The 14969-nt window shown below is 42.3% G+C and overlaps 1 protein-coding gene across 2 annotated transcripts in view; it reads right to left on the minus strand.

The window, feature by feature from the left end:
- The window catches only part of Cow (Proteoglycan Cow), a 128712-nt gene extending 114266 nt beyond the window's left edge, over positions 1 to 14446 (minus strand). For both annotated transcript variants that reach the window (XM_043417759.1, XM_043417758.1), the window contains exon 1: positions 13494 to 14446. In XM_043417759.1, the coding sequence (XP_043273694.1) occupies positions 13494 to 13595 (102 nt within the window). In that variant the 5' untranslated portion in view covers positions 13596 to 14446. The remainder of the gene's footprint in view (positions 1 to 13493) is intronic.
- Between the last annotated feature and the right edge of the window lie 523 nt (positions 14447 to 14969).

Consider the following 14969-nt stretch of genomic DNA (forward strand, 5'->3'; position numbering starts at 1 on the left):
TTTGCGTGGAGTATGCGCGCGAGAAAGGGTGACGCGGATACGTTAGTTTCTCCCGTGGGAGACGGAATTCCGAGAGACCTTTTATGCGCACGGGTATACAGGCTGTCAGGAAAGTCATGTTTGGATTTGGAGAAGCAACATTTTTAGTGATTTTATTTACAAGAAAAAAGCGCTTGATTCCACAAGTTCATCGCAGCTGATCGATTACGCGGTTAAGGAGACATTGAAGCAGCAAACGCAGAGGAAAATTCCGTTCGAGGAGCTTATCGCCAGAGGTAAAACGGCGAAGCTTTTCCACTTTGCGCTTCCTTTCACAATGGATAAGCCATCACTAATTAATGAATCTTTCATCGCAGGAATGAATAGAGGATTCAACCGAACGGAGACTCGACTTCGATCTGATAAAAAAAGCTCACCGCGAGCTGAAAAAAAAACGGAGAATCCGTACAACGGAACGTTCGAATGTGCCAGAGCGAGGTTCCTCATCACATTGATGCCTTAAAAATCGAATCGACAAATCCTTCAATCCACTAATGAAACCTTTCTTCCCAATTCGCATATATGAATTATACTCGAAACGAAATACTCAAAGAGATTCACTAGAAATTTCCTGACGAACGAACCCGCAATGGGAGGAAAAGTATGTCTTGAGCCTCGCGCGACTTCTTTTGTACCAATCGTCCGATTGGCTTTGGTCAAGAAATCTGTAAATTGAATGAACATATCGGAGTATCGTTCGACCGCGCACCCTCGCATTCGAATGGATTTATTTTGATCGTACTTTCCGAAATGACACAATCGAACTGTTTTCTGGGGAGAAAGAAACTTTTGGGACACTCTGTACCCGACAGAGGCGGACTGAGATCGAAACACTTTGATCCAACGGCGCAGTGAACCCGCACACTACATCGATTTTCTATTCTCTAGACTTACACATCAACGAACGTGTGTTGATGGATAAAAATTCACGGGACGTGTCGAGAGTGCGAACCCTAAACACGGAGGCCTTTTTCAATTCGGTCCATCGAATATGCACGTACGCTATATTGAGTTTCTCAGGGACCTCGAGAATTTTTAACGAGTGGGCGTTGTTCTGGCGGATTTCGACTTCGGGCAAAGTCACCGCGAGACACACGACGAGGGTAAGGCGACAAAAGCTTTTTTTTACACGTCTACCGGGCTCGACCGCGTCATGTGTAACTCGAGACCCCTCGCGAACAAAAACGCATCGAGTGCATACAATATGTCTTACCGCGGTGTGCAACACTTCAATCGGCACTCTTTCAGAGTCCCATTGTTCTCGAGTTTGAAGCCAAAAGAAATACATGCTTTTATCACTTGATTTACGCACGGTGCTCTCAACTCGGCAATTCTTTAAAACAATAAGACTTTTCTTTCACGTTTTACTTTCGTTTTTTTCCGCATTGCTGAGAATACTAATTCAAAGTTTTTGTCGCTGTTTTTGGGCATCGGTGAAATAATATTCGGTCACAAATGTCAGTGTCGTTTTCGTCTTTGTCGTCAAGACGAAGGGGACTCGGTCGAATTTCGTTTTTATTATTTTCGTATAATCATCAACGAAATTACTCTTGAGCTGAGCTGTGAACTGTTTCTATAAAATTGGTAAATTTCTGACTAATGACGCTGAAGTTTGAGGCGTTGGATTCCAACGAATGATCGAAAAACGTTGTAATTCTAGGATTTATTATTTTTTAAGAATCGTTTTTGCAGGTTGAAAAACTCCGAATTGCGAATTAGAAAGGGAATTAAATTGGAGAATTACAAATTGTTTTTTTTTGTTCATTCTTGACAACCATGGGAATTCCCGGGTGTTAAAAACACGAAATTCCGAATCAGATGCAACAATTTCGCCCAAGCGAGTCCTGCGTGCTATTTTTTTCGTCTCTTTCCCACTTGCCTCGTTCCGAATCCACGACTTTTTCGCACAAGCGAATAAAATTCATTTAAAATGAAACTACATCGTCAAATGGAATGAAAAAGTTTCACGATCACTGCGAACGCGTATATACGTTTATACAAAAGCAAACACGATTATTCTCATGTTGAGGATCGTCGATGTTTTGCGCCCACACAAAGTGTCATACGTCAGAAAAAATTGTCTCTGCCTTCTCCAGCCAAAGGTCGACTTCCAGGTGGAAAAATTCGGCCCCGTTTGTTACTCAAAGTCCCTCGCCTGATGAGCAGTCGATGAAAAAAGTTCCCAAGTCCGCACCGCATTCGCTGTCAGAACCGCGTCGTAACCGGGAGCAGAAAGCACGAGACCCAACTTTCTACTTCCTTTTATCTTCGAAAAATGTTCAACTCTTCCAAACGAAACTATGAAAAGGGGCAAACTCTGTGAATGAGACTCTCACCGGTCGATGCTCTACAAAATCTGTCCAATGCTTTCTTTTTTCTCTGCAAGCCTTTGAGAGTACCCAAGCATCGTACAAATTCATGTTCGTCTCGATAAAATAAAGCAGAAACCCAGCTACTTGGAATTCCGCGGTGTAAACCGAATTTCAAGAGGAGCGACGATCCATAGTGGGACACGAGGCACTCGCAACGTTGGAGTCCAACGAAATGATCTGAAAAAACTCTCCAACAATTCCAGTAACTCTCCAATTCCGTCGCCTGCCCAATTTACAATTCGTAGTTTTTCAACCTGCACCGAGATGCTTCGTGAAATAAAAAATCAGCCGCAATAAAAAATGTTATTTTCGCTAATTTCGTTGGACCCGAACGGTGCAAACTTGAGCATCGTTAGTGGGACACCCTGTACAGAAAAATATAATGCCAGAAGCGTGGAGAGCTTATACGAGAGTAGTTGTTAGACAATTCCGTGAGAAAGGAGCAGACTCTCGATAGGAATGAGCACAGACACCATATGATACTGAGGCGTGGAGTTATTCGTTGTTGGAGTTGTTGCTATTTCTGCATTCGCTGTTGTAAGGCTTACGTTACAATACCGGTATGCGCGCGAGTGCCCCGCGTCAGAATCGGTTGTGCGAGACTTTCGTTATTATTGTTATTATGCTTCATTAGACAGTCGGTGACGAAGAACGAGAAGTCGCAATGCGCGAGAGCAGGTAGAAGGCAGTCTTGAATTCTCCAATTCGTATTTGTGCGTTCGTGTAAGCGCGCGTACTCGCAATAGAGCAGATGTAAAGTTCGAATTCCCTAGGTTCGCTCTTGTGAGGAGTGTTGCACGGATAGAACCAGCGCGAGGATGCAAAGACTGTGTTTCAAGATTTCACGACGCCGAACTTTGCAGCGGCGTTCGAGTCCAACGAAGCGAGCGAAAAACATTTGTAATTGAGCCATTTTTTATGTCACGAAGGTTGCAGCTTGAAAAGCTACGAATTCGCAGGAGACGAAACAGCAGAATTACTGGAATTATGGGAGGATTTTTGGGTCATTTCGTTGGACGCAACTTCAGCATCGCAAGATTTCGTGACGGAGGTGATCGAATTTGCGGATCGTCCTTCGTCGTTCACCGAACGAGTTTCTCCGCTCGTAGAGAGAGAGAGACGCGTGAGAATCGAGCTGATTGAAGGAAGTAAAAGAGACAAAATAAACATTGTTTCTCGCAGACTAAATCGCAAGTTAGATCGAGAGAAGATTCATCGGTTAATTTCTCGACCGTGCCATTTATACACGTCGGAAAAAGGAATATAAAACGAGCGCGGTGGAGCGAAAGAGAGTCTGAGGGGAGAAAAGGCGCTCGAAAAAAGGAGAAGAGAAAAGAACGAACGGAAAGGGAGAGAAGCGAAGAGAGAGAGAGAGAGAGAGCAGGAAAGAAAAAACGGAGGGTGAAAGCTTCGGGAGAGAGGGTCGCTGAGGGAAATCGATAGGAAACCGACGAGCAGACTCCCTGCAATTTCCGTCTTTCTCGAGCTTCCTCTCATGCCTTCTTCCTCCTCCAGCTTTATCACTATTTATATATATTTCCCTCTTTGTCGTATACTTTTGGTAGGTTGCTTCGTACACGTTGCATGGCCGAGCCCGGACCCCTCCTCGCCCCTTGCCCCGGTTGCTTTCGACGCAAAAACAATCCAACTCCCCGCCGCGCCCCTCTTTTAACCCCGGAAAGTATACAACTTTTGGCATGCGACGACCTCCAAACTGCACGTCGTCGTGTCTATGCTTCCTGTTCCCCTTTTTCCTGCCTCCCTTCAAGAGTAACAATGATTTTCGTCTCTGCTTTTCCTCGCCCCCCCCCCCCCCTCCCACACTCTCTTTATCCAACTTTTATAGCACCGCGCACGAACAAGACGTTCGGGAAGTCCTATAAAAAATCCGGCTCCGAGGGCTCCGAGCTACGCGAACAAGCTACGAAAACTCGTTGAGATTTGATAAATCGGGGATTCCGCGTTCCCCGCGCTCTCACGTTATTTTCACCAACGCGATTCGCAATTTGACACTTTTCAAATAATTGTTGAAACTTCACGAATATTGCGACTCCAACGGGGCTAAAACGTTTGCGGAAAAAACGAAAACGTTAGCAAAACTCTCTCGCAGGGCACTTTGCAGATATTCGCCTTCCCACCCACCCGCTCGATTCGCGTATAATTCCAATGAAAATTCTTCAACCAGCACCATTCCATCAAAATGAATCGAGTGCGCGCCAAATTGATTGTATACATCCGCGTTAATTGTTAAGGGAGTTTGTACTTATCGCCGCGCGAGCTTCGTCTCCAGCCCTAACTTTGACTTTAAAACTTTGCGGTACACGTGAACGTTTTATGTATCGCTGCACATTTAATATAAACTTGCAGCGTATATAGTAATAAAACGCACATCGATGTTTCTACACACACACACACACATACGCATGCGCTTGCACGTCGAGACTCTATACACTTCCTTTTGTAAAGCATAACTCGTAATTCTTACGTATATGCATCGCGTGATATTCCTACGAGCATTTGTGATAAGGTGTACGCAGAGTCGAAATAAATGTGGAGAAAAGCAGAGCCCAGAGGGGGAAGGACTCGGTTAAATTACGATACGGGCAGGAGCGATCCGATAAGCCGCGCGGCAAGTCGTGTTAAGATCGATCGAATAACTTTGCTCTTTTCTCTTCATTTTTAAACAATAACACGTCACGTTTCTTCAGCATGGGAATTCCATGACGCTGAAGCTTCCAACGTTGGAGTCCAACGAAATGATCTAAAAAAATTCTCAAATTTTCTTCCCTGCCGAATTTCCAATTCGTTATTTTTTAAGCCACATCAATAATTCGTGAAATAATAAAATAATGAATTATAAATCTTTTTTTCGTTCACTCCGTTGAACTCCAACGTTGCAAACTTCAGCGTCGTGGAATTCCGAGGTTCGACAATATCGAGGAAACTTCGTAAGGATTGTTAGCGTCGACTTTTCTGCTCTCGTTTACGAAAGGATGATGAAAAAACAGGATTTTTGTTGGTCGATCCGCGATTCGTTGAATTCTCAATACAACTCGTGCGCGGTATTATCGTCGCAGGGAGTTTCGATTCGACTTAGTGAAAGCGTGGGAGGCAAATGTCAGCGGGAAAATCAAACATGAAAAAGAGATTTGCGTGGCACGGGAAGTCGGGCGCTCGTATGTTTTCTACGATATTCCTGCGAGCGTACTTTTATCGCCGTTTTTATATTCGAGTAATCAAGGGAAGCGGCGATGAAAAAAATACGGTGAAATAGTCGTCACCGCTGTAATTTCTTGTCCCGCATTCCGTAACAGGAGAAACAGATGGTTAGCGAAACGTGGCACGTGCGCTTGTGGAAAATGCGCTCATAATCCGCGAACAGCGAGAAAACAAAAGTGAGAAGAGCATGAAAATAAGAGGAGACGAAAGAATGATTTCGTAATCGGAAAAGTGATAACGCGCCAACGAGAAACAAAAAACAAAAACATATGCACTGAGGCTCTCCCATTCAGAAGCTTCCCTCGCGTTTTTCAGTCTTTCTCCCCCTCGCCCTCCCGCTCTCTTCTCCTCTTCTGCTCCAGTCGGGATACAGTATCGCACAAAGAGGACAAGTATTGAAAAAATGTTATAGGAAAGGAGGGGCGGGGGGAGAAAAAAGAGAAAACCGGGATGAGGCGTGTCGAGGATGAATTCGTGTATGAATGCATACGAGTGAGTGTACACACGACGAGGTGCATAAGCAACCTCTTCGACAATGGATCAGAAATGCCGGGTGGGTGTTGCGAGCGTCTCGTATACCTGGGCATTACGTTTGAGCACACGTCAAAGCGTGAATATGTGCATTTTCATGGGAGCGTGTCAAGCGTGTGCGTGAGTTTCAGTAGATACGGAATGGAAAAAAGGAGGGAAAGAGCCAGTTTGACGGGAGGGAAATGAGGGGAGGTAGAAAAATGATTTTTCTAACGAGCCTCGAGAACGGGAATTATCGGAGCGTCGTTTATTTATAGCAACAGCGAAGCCTTTTTCGACTGCGTCGAGATAAATAGATAAATAAATTCAAAGAAAAGTGTGTGCAAAGTCGAAGGCGCGGTGAGCGAAACGCAATCGTTGAAATGAATCATATTCTTGTGTGGACGCTGCAACGGCGACAATTGTTATTTATAAGTCGACTTGCATGGGCTTGCATAATGGACTGGAGGTCGACTGGTTAATGAAACGAATGAAAATAATAATTGTCGTTATACCGGCTGTGTTCGGTAATCGAGACTGCAAGGCGACTCGCCGTTCGGACAAAATAACATAAAGGACGTGTGACGCGCGCGTGTGGGCGACACGATCTCGCCAACGCCCTTATGCGACAGCGTCGTTGACGAGGCTCATGGGGAAATTCGATCGATTTGTAATCGAGCGGCGATCGGTGCGCTGCACTTTTCCAAAAATCCGCGTCGACGCTCCTTAATTCCTTTCCTTCGCTCCGAATCGTCTCATTTTTATATTTCCTTCATTTATATGTTCGGTCCGGAGGCTCTCGCGAAAAGAAGACACTGGAAATCCAAGGAATTTACTATTTTTACAATTGTGTCATAAAGTCAGACTTCAACGAAGACAAAAGTTACCGATCGACTTCAAAAAATTGACAAACTTGACGGAAGGATGAGAACGCGTCCCGTTTGGAGCAGCGCGGAAAATCCTCCGTAGCGGTGACTCACAGCACACGGTATTAACGAATTTAATGAAAAGCCACCGAACGTTTATGCTCCGGGTTGGTGCGAGCTGCATAATTTATGTATTTTCGGGAGTTTTAAACGATCTTTGTTTTCCGGAGGAGGATATAAAATCATAAAATCATTCCGGGCACTCGCCTCGTTCGCCTTTCAATATAATAGCTCCCCCCCCTCCACTACACGTGCGAAACAGGTTTTCGGGCAGTCTCCGCACGGGCGAAAGAATGTAGCGTGGACGGGAGCATTTCATTTCTTTTCATTTCGTCTTTACTTTTATTTACTTTAATACGATCCCAGTTATTTCGATCGCTCATAAAGTACCCGCATAGTTTAATCAGTCCGGCGATTGATGCTTTTCACTGAAATCACTGAAAAAGTGTCTTGTACACACTGAATAAGAAAATGAGAAGAGAATTGGGGGGAAAGCGGAGAAAAACTCGCGGCTTATTCATTAGGAAAGTTTCGAATGGTTTCGCCTCGAAGAGTGGATATTTTTTAGTGGGAAAAAGTAATCGTTCGTCCGCGCCGATTATTTGGCAACTCGCGAATTTCATGCTTTGGAGAAGAAACTTGGTGGGACTTCGTGCCTCAATTATCGATACACTGGTTTACGGAGTCGATCTATTTAATACTTTTCTGGCTGCGCGATTACTCCGCTTTTGAGGTTTTGTTACGAAACATTGATCGCTGTGAACGGCAAGGATCGAGGAGCGATCGGTGCGAAATTGAATATTTCATGGGACACGCGATTTCGTCGGGACATTTATATGCCCACAATATCGTTGGATCGAGCGGCACAACCGTCCAAAGTTCGCGGGAGGCTATCGGTTTACTGTGCTTTGTTACAGAAGCAAAACCCCCATCAAGAGAGATATTGGCATCACTCACACATACGCACCGAAAACAATTTCAACGTCCCATCGAGTCGTAAAATTCTCTCACAGACCATTTGTGTTTGATTCTCGTTTTAATTGAAAAAAAAAAGAAAAAAGAAAAAAGAAGAAAAAAAAAGTAAAAAAAGAGGAAAACCAAACAAGAGTATAGAAATATATTTTATGGGCGATAAAAAAGTCTGCGTAACGTTTAACCCACGTGCCATTAATCACGCAATTTTTAATGTCTCGGGGTGTCGGCTATTTTGACGATCGAAATATCGTAACGTTACTTTTAAGGGGTAAAGTTATTACGGGGCACAGAGTAAGGAGAACGCAAAAACTTAGAATCTTTGAGGAACTTTGCGGATGCAAAGAAATCGGTTTCCTTGGAACTTTGAATTATCGTTTTTTACGATTATTTTAATGAGAATATTGTTCACCCAGTCAGAGACCGTCGTGCTATGCGGGTCAGTCAGTTCTAGAAGCGAAAGACTCTCCTCGAATGAGATGATTCCTGACTCGACCCGAGTCCAAATGAACTCTGATCCCGCCAAAAGAATAATCCGCGAGAGACATTTTTATAAAATATATTCTTATCTCGGAAGGAAATTTCGTGGAAATAGTTACAGAAAGTAAGCACTTTCGTTCTTCGCAGTAGCCGAGAGCGCCCCGTAAAATCTCGAGTATGTAAAAAGAGTGCGTCGTTCTCGCGCACGCGCGCGCGCGCGCGGAATAATAATGCTTCGAAGTGCTTTGAGTTTTAACGATATTCCAAGATTAAACTCACCGTCTCGCGACGCATCGAATTGAACGGTGCATAAAGAAAGAAATGAAAAATAGAACGCGGGAGGAAAGAAACGATGAGAATTTCTATTGAAGTTCGTAAAATTTAAGCGCGCAGATACGGATTACGAAAAAAGGCAAACGATTTTCAAATTCTGTTAAATAAATTGAGAAAAAGGGGCGGAATCCGAGATCCGATCGGACGGAACTTTTTCTCTTGACTTTTATAGTCAAATATTCGCTGGCAGTGGCAGCCTCGAGTAGTGTGTCAACAGGCTGAATTAAAAAGCAATTAAGTCGATTGGAACGGACAAAATAATTCCATCGGTGCATCCTCGATCGCACCTCTGTAAAACTAGCAGAGCACAGTCCCAAAATTAAATTTACTATACACCAAAATAAAGTGCTTTTTATGTGCTTATTACGTGCTACAATTAAAATTATTGTGCTGTTTTTTTTTTCGGGATAATTAAAAATCGGAGTGCTCGGCTAGCTTATCATTAAGGGGAGGCCCTGCTTTGAAATATTTAAAAAATCGATTGTGTTCGGAAATAACTCACTACAGCGAACTCTCGATATTTCCAGGGTACAAAAACATTTTTTCAATGTGAGAAATACTAATTTGTGCATGGTTTATGCGCAAAGTTCGATTGTCCCGAAGTTTCTCAGCTGCGTACAACGTGGAGATCGTAATTATTGTCTGGAACGAAAATTCCAAACTTTTTTCCCATTTTCGTATATTTTCCTTCCATAGGAACCCATAAAAGCCCGAAAAAATAGCGAAGCTCTATATTTTTAGCGAGTTTGAAAAAAAAACGTTTCTAAAGAAGAAGTATATCACTTCAACGTGCTGTAAATATAGAATTTCGCATTTTTTTCAAGAAAATGTATGAAAATGGAAAAAAAAAATGGAGTTTGCGTTCCAAACAATAATTACGATCTCCGCGTAGTACGCGGCCGAAAAACTTCGCGAGAATCGGACTTCGCGCGTAAACAATGCACAAATTAGTATTTCTCAAATTGAAAAAATGTTTTTGTGCTTTAGAAACATCCTAGAAACTATACCGAAAAATTGGCTACGCCGAGGCGTTTCCGTCTGTCCTAAAAACAAAAGAATCGATTTTTTTGACTTTCTAAAGCAGAGCCCCCCCTTAAGCTAGCAAAGCGCGGGTTATTTTGGCAATATCCGTAATTGCATTGTCGCAATATCCGTTGAGTAAAATTGTCGGAAGATGGTGTGGATGAGTGCGGAAAGAGTTGGGATTAAAAATGAGTGATTCACCCGCGAGAGACGTAGAGCAAGGGCCAAAGTCGAAAAGTCCGGGTGTATTATATGTTTAATAAGCCCGGAGACTGAGACGTTCTCGAGAATGTTCCCTCGAACGAGGTAAGGAGATCTCGACTCGGGCTTCGTTATATTCCCCGCGGGATGTATTACAGTCCGGGTGAAAGGGTCCAGGGAGGAAAGAGAAAAAAATGTTGAACGCCCGAAGTGAGTGAGAAAAGAAAAAAGGGCAGGAGAGAGCGAAAGAGAGAAAAAAACGCGAAGGAACGGAGAGATGGAACAAGAGTAAAATGAAGATTTTGCTTGAGCTATACGTACCTGAAAAAACTTGTAATATAGACGGCTGTCTCACTTATTTAGTATCAACGAAGACGCGTCCCGCGCCACTTGAGCTTTTGTGGCCACTTAAACTTAATACGAATCATCTCCGCGTGCGCTTATTTTTCTCATTTTTTTTCTCCAGGGGAGAGAACACGGGAGAGGAAGAATATTTCCGCGATTTTCCCATCGCCGTATCGCCCTGAACAACCATCCCCCGAACGAGAGCAGTGCGGGGAGCGAAAGTACTATTTAAATTGACGAAGCCCCCCGAGGATAATGACGCGAGTGACGTAAAATACTCGGCATCGTGCTGGCCACACCTGCGGAGAGCCCTCGACACCGAACGAAATTTTCTCCCAAGTAACAACTCATCGAAACTTGTCACATCCAACGAAATTATTCGAAAAGCTCGCGTGTCTACGTCGATTCAATTATCAGATCGAATATGACAATTGCATGGAGAAGTTTCATTTTCCCTTGCATTAGCTCGAGGATAATTGGAAATTAGATTCGATCGTCAGATCTTTTCCCATCTTCGACGTTGTACCGAACGATTCGATTAGATTTGGATCCCTTGCGCAGTATTTTTTCGACAGTCATCTCATGGGCCATTCAATAAGAACCGACAGTTCGATTAATGGAAAAAAAGCTCACTGAATGCAGATTTGCATGCAGATTTCGAGGCACTTGGATCGACTAACTTTATTTGCCTGATTTTCAAGACTGGCTAAATTGTTAAGCGATAAAAATGTAATTTTTATTTTCATATAAAAACAATTTATAAAATAATTAATCAATTTTACGATATCGGAGCACAACACGCGAGGAATTATTTTTTATTTCAATATTCTGCATCAATTTCCAGGGATTCGTTCAACGGAAAAGTAGGTCGTATGTTTTTTTGCGATTTCGGGACGGAGCGAGATTCCCTATGAATTCAACGGTTAAAACCATCGTCATTAAAAATATTGTAAAGTTGAAGCAACTTCGATGTCGTCGAAGCTTTTCATATACACAATTTTCCATGGGCATTCACTCTCGTAAATCGCTCAATCGTAAAATGGAATTTATATGAAATTATGAAATCGGTATTCATCGCGATTGAAGCTAGTTTATTGAGCGTATTATGACGCTGAAGTTTGCAACGTTGGAGTCCAACTAAACGATCTAAAAAAACTCTCCAATAATTCCAGTGATTCTTCAATCTCGTTCTCTGCCGAATTTGCAATTCGTAGCAATTCAACCTACGCCGACGCTTCGTGAGATAAAAAATTGGTCAATTATAAATGTTTTTTTCGTTCATTTCATCGGACTCCAACGTTGCGAACTTCAGCGTCGTAGCATACTCTGCTCCAGAACTAAACAGAAAGAATAAATGTATTGTATAATTAAGGAGTTTCGGTACAGGCGATACAATGTTGCCATGCTAAACCATGCTAAAAACATAAAAAATTTCAAAAAGTTTAGAATTTTATAAAATTTGGTGAACATATTCTTTAGTGCCAAATTTGACAATACAAATTTTTTAAGATTTTTCTTCTACACAGTTATCGAGTAATTGATCACTAAAGTTTACGTGTATAAGCATAGCGTTTCCATATATATAGGTATACATTCCGGGCATAAGAAATCTGGTTTAATGCGTAATTACTCGATAACTAAGTAGAAGAAAATTTTGAAAAAATTTGTGTTTTCGCACTTGATGTTGAAGAACATTATCACCAAATTTGATCAATTTCTTAATATTTTGACTTTTGTACCGAAACTCCTTAAGCTGGCAAAAAATAACTTTAGCCACTGAATTGAGCGAAGCTCCTTCTAAGATTGGGCACGAACAACTCGAGTTCTAAAATTGGGCAGAAAGTTTAAGTCTGGCCTGAATTGGCCGGAGAAAATAACTCCGAGTTCTGGACTCGAACAAAAAGGTCCAGTTGGTCTCGAAAGTGGGCAAAAAGAGGTACTCGAGACCTTGGCTTTAGGCAGGACGGTCTAACTGTCCTAAAATTGGACAGAGGGAACTCCATCGCGTCGTAAATTCAGGCAGAAGGTCCCAAAGTTGACGAGAAAGCGCTATTTCGTCCTTAATTTGAGCAGAAAGCTCTGGCCTGTCAGAAAAGTGGGCAGAAAGAACGAGTCTGTCCCAAATTTGGACAGGAGGGTCAAGCTCGTCGCAAATTTGAGCAGCAAGTTTAAGTTTGTTCAAAATTCGGGCAGAAGATCGAGTTTGTCCCAAATTCGTACAAAAGATCGAGTTTTTTTCGAAAATTAGGCAAAAAGTCAAATTTTTTACAAAGTTGAGTAAGAGGAACTGCTTTGTTGTCCAAGTGGACAAAAAACTAGTCGATTCTGAAAAAAAAACGTGAGGAAAAACTAGTTTGTTTCAAAGTGGGATTTCGCGAGTGATATATTAAATTATTATACATTCCCTCGTTGTGGGGAAGCGCACAAATATAGTTCCCTGGCTTTACAACCCTCTGGCAAATGTAAGCCGAACGGCTTTAGGAAGCGCAAATATTCATAAGTGATAGGGCCGCCCCTCCGCAGCCTATCAAAATAACGAAGCTCATTACCATCGATGAATAAATCATTTCAAATATCTACCGTATTCGCGACGTTTTGACGCACTTTTGAGGCTGTAATCAGAGTCAAAGTTTTACCACATATTGAAAGACTTTCGCAGTTCAACCGAAAAAGGTAAGAAGGTCAATCAGTTGTTTACTTGAGTCGAAAATTATTGGGCGATCCGAAGAAACACCGAAAGCAAATTCGTGTCTGCAGAGAGCTGTCACATTTTGCCCACACGCAAAATCGACGCACAGATTCTCACCACTTTTTATTGAAGAATTGAAAATTATGTGAATTGAAAAAATTTGTCGAAAAAATTGCAATGCAGGTGTTCCGAACGTTGCTGCTGTGAAAGAAGTCGGAATTTTGCTACATGAAAAATAACATTTACAAAGTCACCCTCGTGCAAGTAAAAACTTGTTTGGATGAAAATTCTTGCTAATTCCGATATGCAAATGGCTATACAGAGCGTGAAAACATGACGTAATACTGAGAAACATGTTTTGATCCTCGTAAACAGGGGACTTACCTCTTCGGCGAATTCAAAATCACCGTCGAACTTTCTCTTGCAGTCCGCCACGGCGATAATAACGATTAACACCGTGACCAAAAACACCCACGAGAACTTCATGTTGTGTGATGAAAAACAAAGAGCTCTACGAAATTCTTATTTGTTGTTTCGAAAAGATATATTCACGAATGACAAAAAAGAAACAAAAAACTGACTTCGTTGGTCGAACGAAGAAATATTATGTTACGTACATTCAATCACGTATATTCGCGTAGTAAAAAATAGCCTCTGGTCTGTCACTTATATCACCACGGATCAATTAATCAATCGACGCCGGGTTGACGTTAGTTTTTCGACGAAATATGTACGTCCGTCAATGCCGCCGAGTATAAGTGCGTCGCTGCTTCCCTCGCGAGTGGCTGCGTTATTTCACCGGGATTAATGTCAAATCAAAACACGTAAAAACACACGCCCCGATAGAATGGGTAAACGATAATAAAATGAAATTAAAGAAAACAAAAATACAACAATGCTGCCACACGAGGGTGGCGACGAATGAGATAATCGACACGTTTTTTGTTTTGTTTTTTGTTTGTTTTTTTTTTTTTTTTTTAATCAACGTTGAATTATGCGCACGTTAGTCTGTTTATAACTCCGGGGGGCACGATGTAACGTGAAATGGGTATAGGAGGAAAAAAAACACAACAAAATACACGACGAAAGCCTCGACGGTATTTCGCGAACCGGGAGGTGTGTATACTCCCGATTCTCTTCACGCACAAGGTCTCTTTATGAAGGCGTGAAAAACAAGAACACGTTTGTCAGCCCGAGCTTAAACCGAACCCGTCGTAACTTGATTTTCGTTCTCTTATTTTTCTGTACGATTGTTTCTTTCACTTTTGTTTCCTTCTTTCAACAATATCGTCCTGCTCGAGGAGTCGAACGAACAGTGACTGCGGCGCGAGGTGCGCGGAAACAGGGTAAAAATGCATGGGTTCGGTGGGGACGAGAGAAGGACAGAGGGAGAACGTTAGCGCGGACGCCATTGGCCCGATTTTCGACGAGCACCCACGGAGAGAGTCGAAGGGGAAAGTTTACTGGTGGGGGTTGAAGGCACTAAATAGTCAAGTCTATACCCGAAAAAGTAAAGGACGTTCTACACCAAACTGAACCTTTTCAAACTACCCTTTCATCATTCCCGACGTTCTTTTATATTCTTCTCCTTGGTACCTCTCACCATAATAAAGTTCATTATTCATCGAAGATGTTTCAAATATTTCCTTTTCGATCTCAACCTCGAACTCCTCGAAGTAAGCAATGCATAACCTTATTGCATTTTACGAATTGTATCAAATAATTTCAGTTTCAATTCCTCAGATAAAAACCTTAGAATTTTATATTTCATGACGAATATTCAATTGATCGTTCAAATTTAAAAATTACAATGAGGACGAAGAATTCTGGCTCAAACTGCAAATCATTTGAATCTATCTA

The sequence above is a fragment of the Venturia canescens genome, chromosome 4 (assembly GCF_019457755.1).
Source record: "Venturia canescens isolate UGA chromosome 4, ASM1945775v1, whole genome shotgun sequence".
Classification (NCBI taxonomy): Eukaryota; Metazoa; Arthropoda; class Insecta; order Hymenoptera; family Ichneumonidae; genus Venturia; species Venturia canescens.